General features: G+C 34.6%; 1 protein-coding gene across 5 annotated transcripts in view; it reads left to right on the top strand.

Annotated features, from left to right (window-relative positions):
- Positions 1-13,413, top strand: part of ECT2 (epithelial cell transforming 2) — a 71,711-nt gene that overhangs the window by 27,271 nt on the left and 31,027 nt on the right. For all 5 annotated transcript variants that reach the window (XM_050778283.1, XM_050778284.1, XM_050778286.1 and 2 more), the window contains 4 exons: positions 4,342-4,410; positions 5,993-6,103; positions 6,925-7,021; positions 8,704-8,785. In XM_050778283.1, the coding sequence (XP_050634240.1) occupies positions 4,342-4,410; positions 5,993-6,103; positions 6,925-7,021; positions 8,704-8,785 (359 nt within the window). The remainder of the gene's footprint in view (positions 1-4,341; positions 4,411-5,992; positions 6,104-6,924; positions 7,022-8,703; positions 8,786-13,413) is intronic.

Consider the following 13,413-nt stretch of genomic DNA (forward strand, 5'->3'; position numbering starts at 1 on the left):
GCACTCCAGCCTGAGCAACAGAGTGAGACCCTGTCTCAAAACAAAACAAAAAATAAACCAATATTCTACTTTTACACAACTATGATGAAACAAAAGAGAGAGGGATTGATAGGAGTTCTTTTTGTTGTTGTTGTTGTTTTAATATATCTTTTCTTATTTTAGTGTAAGCCTCAAAGAATTGTGTACTTGTTTTAGGTACCCAGGTATGTTGGCTTACTGTGCAGTGAGCTCAGCAAAAGAGAAACCCTGGTTAAGATTAATTCTGCACTGTTACTACCTACTTAACAGTGCAGAATAAATCTTAACAAGGAAGAAAAGAAGTAAGTAGCTTAGCTTTCTTAAGCCCCATCTGTTTATGACTTCCCCACTTTTCTAATATTCTTGCCCAGGCTTTGGAATCTGCTTTGTCTTAGAACTGTAGAATTGTCCTTTCTTTTGGAGGAAAAGTTAAGAGAATCTTATGAGAATTTCTGATGTATTATAGACAAGGGGGAAGAAATACATCTCAGTCTCTGTCCTAAATTGTATCGGGCATTTTCCCTAGAAATGTTGTAAGAAATAGTGGTGTTATGAATAAAGCTATTGGGGACTCGCCTGCCAAACTGAGTCCCCCTTTCTAATGGGGCCGACTGTGGAATAACATGGAATCTGGGTCAGACAATCCTGAGTTTGAATACTGGTTCACAGCTCTTTGAATACTGGTTCACAGCTGTGTGATTTGAGGAAAGTTACTTAATCTCTCTAAGCCTTAGTTCCTTTATTACTTAGTTTCTGAGCTAATAGCAATCTTTTTTTTTTTTTTTTGAGATGGAGTATTGCTTGGTTGCCCAGGCTGGAGTGCAATTGCATGATCTCAGCTCACTGCAACCTCCACTTGCTGGGTTCAAGCAATTCTCCTGCCTCAGCCTCCTGAGTAGCTGAGATTACAGGCACGTGCCACCATGCTTGGCTAATTTTTTGTATTTTTAGTAGAGACGGGGTTTCATCATGCTGGCCAGGCTGGTCTCAAACTCCTGACCTTGTGATCCTCCCATCTTGGCCTCCCAAAGTGCTGGGATTACAGGCGTGAGCCGCGGCACCCGGCCTAAGACAGCAATCTTTAGTCAACAAGCATTAGGAATTAAAAGTTAACCAGAAACGGAGCAGACTATATTTCACAGTGCCTAAAGATGATTTTGCTTTCTTAGAGCAATATTCTTATATAAGTATTTTACAGGTTTATGAATTAATACTTGTAAAGCATTTAGAGGAATCCCTAACAGATAGTTATGCTCATAAAATCCTCTATGATGTAGAAATAATTACTTTCCTCATTTTTCAGAATAGAAAATTGAGGAACATATAGCTTAAATAACTTGTCCAAGGGCACAGAAGTAACAAGCCCAAGAGCCAGTATTTAAACCTCAGTAGTCAGTGCCAGAATTCACTGCATCGTATTGCCCCAAGATTAGACTTATTTATAATATTTCTTCTTTTTTTTCTTTCAAGTGCAATTCTGAACAGTTCAGTCTTCCCAGTTCTTGATGTGTGTGGGCTGTTAAAATATTCTTGCTTTGAGTTTACTTTTATGCTATTGAAAGTAGTTTTTCTCCTTTTTGAACTTTACTGAATCTACTAATACAGGACAGTGATTCTTAAATTATTTGTCTTTAGAATCCCTTTTCATTCTTAAAAATTGAGGAAGTTTTACTTATGTGGATTTTATATATTGGTATTTGCTGTATTCAAAATTTTAAAATATTATTTAAGATGTATTATTTTTTAACAGCTTTATTGAGGTACATCTTACATGTTTTTAAATTCACCTATTTAAAATACACAATTCAGGCCAGGCCTGGTGGCTCCTGCCTATAATCCCAGCACTTTGGAAGGCTGAGGCAGGAATACCGCTTGAATCTAGGAATTTGAGACCAGCTTGGTCAACATAGTGAGAACCTGTTTTTGCAAAAAATAAAGAAGTTAGCTGACTGTGGTGGCACATGCCTGTAGTCCCAGCTACTTTGGCAGGTTAGGTGGGAGGATTGCTTGAGCTTGGGAGGTTGAGGCTACAGTGAGCCGTGATTGTGCCACTGCACTCCAACCTGAGCAAAAGAGTAAGACCCTGTCTCAAACAAACAAACAAAAAAATTTAAATATAAGATACAATTCAGTTATTTTAATAACTTAACCAAGTGGTACAACTGTCACCATAAATCCACTCTAGGACATTTTCACTACCCACCCCAAATAAGATGTCTACTTACAATTAATCTTTATTTCTACGCCCAGCCATAGGCAACCACTAGTGTACTTTCTGTATCTATGATTTTGCGTTTTCTAGACATTTTATATCTTCAATATGTTATACATTGATACTATGTATATACACATAGCATATAGATATACTATTTGATACACTATATAGTGTAAATGTGTTTATATAGTATGTGGTTTTATATATATGGTTTCCTCTTAGCATGTTTTTTTTAGTTCATCTAAATGTAGCATGTTAGAAGTTCTTTTTTTCTGGTCAAATAATTCCATTATATGACTATACTAATTTTTAAAAGTCTGTTCATGAGTTGATAGACATTTAGATTGTTTCCATTTTTGGCTATTATGAATAATGCTTCTGTGAGAGTGTGGTGTGCAAGTCTATGTGGACATGTTTTCATTTCTCTTGAGTAGATACCTAGGAGTAGGATTGATGAGGTGTATGGTAGTTTTATATTTAAAAATTCTGAGAAAATGCCAGGGTTTTCCCATCATTTTAAAGTTAATTAATTAATCAATTTAGAGATGTGTTCATGCCTAATTGCCCAGGCCAGCCTCAAACTCTGGGTCCCAAGTGATCCTCCCACGTCAGCCTCTTGAGAAGCTCAGACCTATCAGTTGTTATTTTCACCAGTAATGAATGAGAGTTGCAACTTCTCCACATTCTTGAAAAACACTTATCTTTTTTTTCTTACCTTATAACCATCCTAGTGGGTGAGGAGACATCTCTTGTGGCTTTAACTGTATTTCCCCAATGATTAATTATAAGTGTCTTTTCACATGGTTATTAGCCATTTGTATATTATTTTTTGTGAAATGGCTACTGTCTATAGCCTGTTTTTTGATTGGATTGTCTTCTTGAGTTGTAAGGCTTCTCTATAAATTCTGGATACGAGTTTTCTTGAAATACAAAAGTTTTAAATTTTGATGAGGTTCATTGTATTCATTTTTTCTTTTATGGACTGTGATTTCAGTGTCATATCTAAAAATATTTTTCCTAACTCAAGATTTTGAAGATTGTTTTCTTCAAAAGTTGTTTTGCTTGATGTGAGGGTTTAAGTTCATCTTTTTGCATGTGGGATATCTAATTTTATATTAATTCACTTAAAATATAACTAATTACATGGCAACACAAGTACCATTCTTTAAGAAAAATAATTTCCCGAACAAAAATAATTAGTAAGGGGAGTGGTGGTATTGTAGTTTTTTTACTGTCTGCCTTAATAAAAGACGGGTTTTCATATCTGCTTCTGCATTCAGTCTGTTGCAATATCACATATCATGTCGCTTCTAGAAAACAACTGTATACTTGTGAGAGAATGAGTGAAAAAGTCAAATAATGCTTTAGCAGTATTACAAAAATAATTTTAATCTCAGGGATCCCACTGAAAGGGTGTCCCAGCAGATGAAACTTTAGAGGGTCTTTAGTATAAGAGCTTGTCGATTGATGTCTACTTTAAAATCACTTAGAATTTCAATTAGGGCATATCATTTCTTGTCATCTCATTTTATCATCTGATTTGTTTGTTTATTATTAAGCTTTTAAATGTTCTTCTAAGTTTTTACAAAGAAGTAATATTTTAGAAAGACCATGAAGAATTAACAAACTATGCTTCATGGGCCAAATCCAGCCTATTGCATGTTTTGGTTAAAAAAAATTTTATTGGAACACAGCCACACTCATTTATTCATACTTTTAAATTTACTGACCCCCTGTTAGAGATTACAGTTTTTAATGACTGATGTTAAATAAGATGCTTCAGCAGCAGGATTGAAAGTAGTTTTCTATAATTAATAACACCGATCAGCTTTATAGTTAATAAGAAAAAAATATTGAGTTATCACATCATATTGGAAAGTTAGGCTTATTGACTTTATATTTTAAAAATTATTTTTCAAAGGATTTTTTTTTTTTGTAGTAAAAGTTAATTCCTTGTTGAAGAGAAAGAATGGGATGTTCATTATTTTACACATCAAATTCAGACACTTTGTAAAGTGCTTCTTTCCAAAGAGTATCTCGGAAATTTTAAAAGTTGTATAAGGAGCTGTCAGGTTTAATTTTAAATATTTCAACTCGTGCTATTTCAGGATGATCTCGAAGACCTTATAGTTAATTGGGATGAGAGCAAAAGCATTGGTGACATTTTTCTGAAATATGTAAGTATTGTATTTCCTTTTTAAGTTTTCAGATTAAAATATGATCTCATCAAGGACTGGCAAGGAATGTAATTTACCTATTTAAATGTGAGAGGTTTTAAAACTTTGACATGATTGTGTTTATAAAATATATTGGAAATGTTCTTTGTCTTCTGAAACATGCCTTCTATATGCAATTTAACACCTTAATGGCTCAAGATTATTAGAAGAATGCCAATTATCATGCTGTACTATAATTGTTTTAGTATGTATCAAGTTATTTGCCCTTCATAAATGGCCACAGATTGTATTTTCATTTTATATATTATTTAATTTTCATTTTAAGTTCAGGAGTACATGTACAGGTTTATTACATAGGTAAAACTGTGTCATGGGGGTTAATTGTACAGATTGTTTCATCACCCAGGTGTTAAGCCTAGTACCTATTCGTTATTTTTCCTGTTCCTTTCTTTCCTCCTACCCTCCACCTTCCAAAAGGCCCCAGGTATGTGTTGTTCCCCTCTATGTGTCTATGTCTTCTTATCATTTAGCTCCCACTTATAAGTGAGAACGTGTGGTGTTGGTTTTCTGTTCCTTTGTTAGTTTGCTAAGGATGATGCCCTCCAGCTCCAGCTGTGTTCCTGCAAAGGACATGATCTCGCATTTTTTTTTTTTTTAAATGGCTGCATAGCATTCCATAGTGTATATGTACCACATTTTCTTTATCAAGTCTATCATTGATGGGCGCTTAGGTTGACTCCATGTCTTTGCTATTGTGAGTATTGCTGAATTCTACCAGATGTACAAAGAAGTTTTTATTTTTCTCCCTTCTTAGTTGATAACACTTTTTGCTGTCATGTCTGTTTCTATTTAAAGGCTTCTAATGAACTGCCTCTTACTAGGATAAGAACCACACAACTTAAGTTTTATAAATTTATTTCGACAAGGTTCTATGAATAGAATTTATATGTTTCTTTGAATCTCTTTAAATAGGATTTGTAAGTTTCAGTGCCTTGAGCACTGGCATTTATACTTTTATTTTTTGAGGCCTCTAACTTCTTACCTTACAAAATAATCTCTTAGGTGTGTTTTCAGTTTGGTTGAGAATTAAAAATTTACAAATTCTTTTCTCATTTTTTTTTTGATACTTTTTAATTTTGTCAATCAGCCAACACTTTTCCTTTTCTTGCTTGCATTTTTGGGTAATATAACTGGTCTTTTAATGGCGGTTTGGATTTTTGAATAAATACCATGCTTTTGGAATCTACATAGATCAGCTGTAATTTAATTAATATTTTTTAAACTCATAGACGTTTTCTTTATCATGTTTGTATCAATACAATAAGCTTTAACATATCTTTTGTTTTTTTTCTGGGTGTTTTCATGTTTTAGACTATGTATACCAATTGATGTATTTTGTTTAGCATTTCTTTACTGAGAAATTTATGAAATAAATTCCTATATTTAATTTGAGACAAAACTTACTTTAAACTTTGTATCCAATATTTCAGATTGTGACTATTAATTATTTGACTTTAAGTTACATTGTCTCTAAGGGTGACAAATGCATAACAAATAATGTTTTCTTCCCTTTTCTTTCTAGTCAAAAGATTTGGTAAAAACCTACCCTCCCTTTGTAAACTTCTTTGAAATGAGCAAGGAAACAATTATTAAATGTGAAAAACAGAAACCAAGATTTCATGCTTTTCTCAAGGTAATGTATATTTCTTTCAAATAAAAATTTGAGAATTATTTCTGAAGTAATTCACTAAAATTATGAAACAATGAAGTAAATTTTAACTTTAGTAAAATGTATCTATTAATAGCTGTTAGTTTTAGTTGTACTTGTGGGTGACCATGATGTTTAGCTTTGGAAAGTTTGTTATATTCAGTGTTAGGTGCCAGGAGATGGTTGAAGGAATAAGAATGTTATATGTGGCCTTTTTTTTTTTTTTTTTTTTTTTTTAAGTTGTGGCCAGGTGCACTGGCCAATGTCAGCCTGTAATCTTAGCACTTTGAGAGACTGATGAGGGAGGATTGCTTGAGGCTAGGAGTTTGAGATTATCCTGAGCAACATAGTGAGACTCCCATCTCTACAAAAAGTTTTTGAAAAAGTTTTATGTATTTTAGTTTTCAAAACACCTAATGATTTTCCAGTGAGATTTGTTTTGCTTTCAATGATTTTTTTTCTTATCAGTTCCTTACTTTGTTTATTTAATGGTATTAGCATAATTAATATTATTAAATGTGCTTTTTCTTGTGAATGATGTAGACTTAAGAGAAATTTAAGGTGAGATATATAGGAGTGTGTAGAGGAACTCACTTTTTATGTAAGATGTTAACCACTGGCTGGCCAAGAGGCCATTTCAGGCCCTGGAAAATTATTCAGCCAAGTAATATACCACAGAGAAATTCCACCTCTTCTCTATTAGTTTTGTATCAGGGACACTAATGATAAAGTGTAATCCAGTAAAAGTAGGGCATATAATCTTTGCAGAAAACCTTTTTTGAAATTGTTGAATAAATTTTTTTCAGATAAACCAAGCAAAACCAGAATGTGGACGGCAGAGCCTTGTTGAACTTCTTATCCGACCAGTACAGAGGTTACCCAGTGTTGCATTACTTTTAAACGGTACTTGTCTGATCTGTTTCAAACTACGTCAGATATTTTAATAGAATTGTTTTTTCCAAAAAAGTTGAATTTCTTCTCATTTTTAGAGTTTCTTAGATTTCAGCATTAAAGTTTATATATGTTTTACTTTATGGATTATCTTAAAAAATAGTCACTGGTGCTACTAAAATTCAGCTTGGCCTGAAATATTTTATTTGTTGATTAGTAATATATATTTTGTCTTTTCATTTAAAAGTTTTCTTAATATTTCATGGTGTGTCACTAATTCAAAATCATTTTACATCCAAGTACATACAAAATTTGCCCACAAAATCACGAGGAGAAGATAATTTGTACGTCCCAAGTTTTTGTAGCCCGTTTTTGAATTTTAGTAAAGTTCTATATACTTGGCTTTATGCTTACTTTTTTTGACCTTAGATTGTTCAGAGTACTCTTGAAACATACCTGTTTATTCTAGAACTGAACTATAGATATCAATAGAAGGGAATTTTACAGCAGATAATTTGTATGCATAAATTTTGCCTGTGGTAAAAAATGTGTGTATATATTCTATTTAGCTGGCTAAGGACAGTATCCATTTTTATTTTATTCTTAAGTATGAAAACAAAATTATAGCCTGTAATTCCAGCACTTTGGAACACTGAGGGTAAACCTGGGAGTTGGAGACCAGCCTGGGCAACATACAGGGACCCAGTCTCTAAAAATAATTAAAAAAAAAAAAAAAAGGAGGATAACTAAATTATACACAGGAAAAAGTCTATAATAAAATATTTAATTCCTAAGCTAAATCTACACTAATATTTACAGCAGACAAGGAGGCAAATTTTGTGACTGTTTAATCTGTTATTTTCTGTAAAAATCTTGGTTAGTATGTGAATTATAGTACTAACTAAAAATTTGACTTTTTTTTTGTTTTTTAGAGTTACATAGTTGAGAATTACTGGCTTTTAAAAAGATTTGTCCACTATTTAAAACTATTCTGATTTACAAATTATAAGGAGAATATATGAACAGACTTCAGGTTTCCAAAACATTGTGGTTTTCTTCTAATTTGCATATCTTCATTATTGTTTAAGTACTTGTAGAAATTCATAAACGTTTAAATAAAATGATTTCTAGGCTTTATTACTATTATTCCACATGAGAGATTAGGTGGACAGTGGTACTAGATTAAACATAGATTTGATAAGAATATTCCAAGGATGGCACAGGGGACACAAATAAACAACCTGGATTAGAAGAGTCAATGTGTTAAGTATAAATCTCTAAGGTACCAAAATCTGTGCTTAAAGATAGCAGATGCTCTCTGTGATGTAGCCAGGGGCCCCAGTATGAAACACAAAATACATTATGATTTCTGAGCTTATTGAGGATCATGTGTTTTCATTTAGCACTATGGAGAAAGTTTGAGGACTTTAGGAGTCCCCAAGTATTACTTGAAGGGATTGGAACAGCAGTGTAAGAAAATCAGGATTACATATTCTGAAAATTTAGTCAGTAAAAATGGAAACCTTAACAGATGTGTAATAAGAGAGCTTTTAGGGAACAGTGCTTAAAACTTTTTTAAAGTGAAGATTGAATATTATCTTTAAAAATTAGCTATATCAAGATGGACAGCAGTTTAGTCTTAGATGAGAAATCACTGAATTTTTTATGCATGGAAAAACATTGTGTTATTACAGATCTTAAGAAGCATACAGCTGATGAAAATCCAGACAAAAGCACTTTAGAAAAAGCTATTGGATCACTAAAGGAAGTAATGATGTAAGTGCATTATTTTCAATTTTTGATCGTGCCTTAGATTTCGAATGGAATTGATAGAAAACTAGAATCATAAATAGGAAAGTATCAATAGCAAATTTTTGTAAAATGTCTAAATTATTTTTCTAATAGTGTAGTTACACATTAAAATGAAGTGTTTTAAGAATACATTCATTAATCAAAACATTTATTTCTGAAGGTATTAAACTATTGTGCACAGAGAATAATAGTTTAGAAACTTGAAAATGTTACAAATTCCCTAATAGACATTTTCTTCATATAACTCTAGTCATAGCTTGTTTCTGTCTTCATATTAATGTGGATTGCCCAAATGTAACTTGAGAATGTGACCACAGTGAAATTTAAAGGTTTATAATACTTTTTCATATTAATTTTTAAACTTTTTGTTTTCTACCTAGAGTTCTGTGGAATTGAATTGGCAAGATTGGTTGGAAATGTATTAAAAGTATAAATTCAATGAAATTGATCTGGGGAGTTTGATCATAAACTTAGGCTGCTTACTGTAGGTCTAACTTGGAAGCAGGACTGATCAGAAATGTTAGGAGCAGAGTGGAAAACTCTCTTGCTATTGGCTGTTTCTGTTTCGCCTCAGAGAAGGTACTTTAAATGGACTTTATATATCAGTGTATTTAATAGATTTAATTAATTTCTGAGATTCCAGGGTGCTTCTGTATGAGAGTTTCTTAAAAGGCTTCCAGAAGGGCTCTTAAGGAGAAACTTCACTAGCTCTAGAGAGGAGATTCAGCGGAGACCTCTCTCTCATTCTCTTATTTGAGACAAAAATGCTCAAATTAGTTATTAGCAGCTTTTGTTGTTGCTGAAAGGGTTATGTAAACAGGTGTCCCAAGACTCCCTCAGATACCAAAATCTGCAGGTGCTCAAGTCCCCTACAATCAGCATCTGCAGATATGGAGGGCCAAGTGTATATACTTTTTTTGTTTTGTTTTCTTTTTTGCTTATGTATTTTGTACGTTCACCAGCCAGCCATCATGCTTTTGATTTTTTTCCCCTGGGACCGGGATAACGGTATTGAGACTATTATAATGGCAATTCTCTGTAATTTTTCAACACCTTATGGTTTAAAATACTCTGACACACATTATTTACCTTTTATTTACCTTGATCTTTTAACCAACTTTATGAAGTAGGCAGTCATTATTTTCATATTTTTATAAAAGAAACTGAGATGTTGTTACCTGCTCAATTTATCTGTTTGGAGTGTAGAATACTCTACAAGTGGCTATGCTATTTGTTATTTATATATAATATATTTTGGTAAGCAAAGATTATAAAATAAGTAAGGAAAAGTAGCAAATGATTAGTCATTTGACCTGTTGCCTTCTTTAGAATAGTGTCAAGCTGGCTGCTGGAGGGATAATGGACTGAATCAGTAAGACATTATTTAAGTTTCTTGAGAACTTCTATTTTTAGTATATCCTTACCCTAAGTGCTTTTCTCATAGATTTTCAATAAATGTTAAATTATAGGAGCTAATATTTTAATGTCAAATTGTGATGCTGATTTAGAAGCCTTATAGAATTTTACCAGATCTAAATTCTCAAGATTCTTGAACATTTAGCTAGAGATTTAATGCTTATTATGGTTGATTAAAACCACCGTAACCTGTCAGATGCAGAAAATAATGACACAGCACCAATTCACTAGTCCTTGCCATTTAAGCAAACTAAAAAAACCTCTAAAATTGGATTCTAGCAACATCAGTTATACATGCTTAGATTTTCAATATTTGTTATAGATATTTGTTTTTAGTTACTTCAAATATGACTTTTTTCTTAAAATACGCATATTTAAAATATAGTTTGATTAATTTCAGCACACATATGCTCCCATGAAACTGTCACTATAATCAAGATGAGGAACATTTCCATCACCCCCAACATTTACTCATGCGCCTTGGTAATCTCTTTTTCTGGCCCATCCTGTTTTACCCTTCCCAAGGCAACTGTCTATCACTGTAATTTAGGAATGCCTCAGATACTGCGGGTTAGGTTGCAGACCGTGACAATAAAGGAAATATCCCAATAAAGCAAGTCGTGTAAATTTTTTCATTTCTCAGGGCGTATAAAAGTTATGTTTACACTATACTATAGCCTGTGAATTGTGCAGTAGCATTATGTTTAAAAATTAATGTACATACCTTAATGAAAAATTATTGTTAAAAATGCCAACAGGCGGGGCGCGGTGGCTCACGTCTGTAATCCCAACACTTTGGGAGGCTGAGGCGGGTGGATCATGAAGCCAGGAGTTCGAGACCAGACTGGCCAAGATGGTGAAATCTTGTCTCTACTAAAAATATAAAAATTAGCCAGGCGCGGTGGTGCGTGTCTGTAATCCCAGCTACTTGGGAGGCTGAGGCAGGAGAATCGCTTGAACCCAGGAGGTGGTGGTTGCAGTGAGCTGAGATTGCGCCATTGCACTCTAGCCTGGATGACAGAGCAAGACTCTGTCTCAAAAAAAAAAAAAAGAAAAAAGAAAATGCTAACAATTATCTGAGGCTTCAGTAAGTTATAGTCTTTTTGCTAGTGGGGGATCTTGCCTTGATGTTGATGACTGCTTACCAGGGTGGTGGTTGCTGAAGGCTGGGATGGCTGTGGTAATTGTTTCTCTCTCTCTCTTTTTTTTGTTTTTGTTTTTGTTTTTGAGACAGGGTCTCACTCTGGTCACCCAGGCTGGAATGCAGTGACACAGTCTCAACTCACTGCAGCCTCCACCTCCTCCCACCTCAGCCTCTTGAGTAGCCGGGATTATAGGTGTGCACCACCACACCCAGCTAATTTTTATGGTTTTTTGTAGAGATGGGGTTTTGCCATGTAGCCCAGGCTGGTCACAGACTCCTGAACTCAAACGATCTGCTCACCTCAACCTCCCAAAGTATTGGGATTACAGGCATGATCCACCACACCCGGCCGGCACTTTCTTAAAATAAGACAGCAGTGAAGTTGGCCATATCAGTGGACTTTTCCTTTCATGAACGATTTCTCTGTAGCATGCAGTGCTGTTGCACAGAATTTAACCCATATTAAACTGCAAAGTTGGGGTCAGTTCTCTTAGATTTTTACACCATGTTATCAACTAAGTAGTATTCTAAATCCTTTCTTGTCATTTCAACAATGTTCACAGGATCTTCACCAGGAGTAGATTCCATCTCAAGAAACCACTTTCTTTGCTTATATGTAAGAAGCAGCTCTTTTATCTGTTCAGGTTTATGAGATTGCAGCAATTCAGTCCCATCTTTAGCCTCTACTTCTAATTGTAGTCCACTTGCTATTTCTGCCACATCTGCAATTCCTTCTGCAACTGAAATCTTGAACCCCTCAAAGTCATCCGTAAGGATTGGAATCAACTTCTTCCAAACTATTAATGTCGATATTTTGACCTCCCACTATTGACAAATGTTCTTTTTTTTTTTTTTTCCTTCGTTTTAATTTGTACCTCCTTCTTGGCTGAGCTCTGGCTTTTGGTTTTGTCTCCCTCACGTCTCTGCTGCTGACCACTGCAGGCTCTCTGACCCTTGACAGTTACTTCCCTTGAGGTCTCTACCCATGCCTCCTATCTCTCACTCTCAGTTTTACCTGCCCGACGTAAGGTCTTAAATGGCAACCCAGATGGTGAATGCTTTCCAGTAGGTTTTCTTTTTCTTTCTTTTTTTTTTTTTTTTCGTCAGTTCAAGTTTAATAGAAACTGCAAAAGATCAATTGGCTTATGCCCTCTAATGATACAGCATGCAAACCAGTGGCCTGCCCCACAATACAGCTCACGCCATTCCTACCAACGGAAGAAACGCCGGCCTCTGTAACCCCTGTAGGAAAGGCCTGCTTTGTAACACACCATATCTCAGCTGAATCTAAAGTCTAGTGTTTTACTTATGAAAAGAAAATAAAAGAGAGGTTTTGTTGTGGCTGTCCACTGCAGCCTGGAACTAAAATATCCCAGTGCTCACTTCTACTTGGAAAAATACTCTTTGCTCTTTTGGATATCATCCAGTAGGTTTTCAATTGACTTAGTGATTCTTGTGACTCTTCTGATGGATCTGTTCTATCTGTGGCAGCTATAGCCTTATGAAATGTGTTTCTTAAGACTTGAAAATTGAAATTACTCCTTGATTCATGGGCTGCAGAATTGGATGTTGAGCTGACAGGCATGAAAACAAAATCTCCTTATACATCTCCATCAGAGCTCTTGGATGACCAGGTATATTGTCAATAAGCAGTAATCTTTTGAAAGGAATATTTTTCTGAGCAGTAGGTCTCAAGAGTGGGCTTAAAAGATTTAGTAGGGCAGGGTGCAGTGGCTCATGCCAGTAATCCTAGCACTTTGGGAGGCCAAGGTGGGCAGATCATTTGAGGCCAGGAGTTTTAGACCAGCCTGACTAACATGGCAAAACGCCGTCTGTACTAAAAGTACAAAAATTAGCTGGGTGTGATGATGCACGCCTGTAATCCCAGCTACTCAGTCAGTGGCTGATATACGAGAATTGCTTGAATCCAGTAGCTGGATGTTGCAGTGAACCGATTGTGCCACTGCACTCCAGCCTGGATGACAGAACAAGACTCTTCTCTCAAAAACAAAAAAGAAAGAAAAGACAATTT

Source organism: Macaca thibetana, chromosome 2 (assembly GCF_024542745.1).
Source record: "Macaca thibetana thibetana isolate TM-01 chromosome 2, ASM2454274v1, whole genome shotgun sequence".
Lineage (NCBI taxonomy): Eukaryota > Metazoa > Chordata > Mammalia > Primates > Cercopithecidae > Macaca > Macaca thibetana.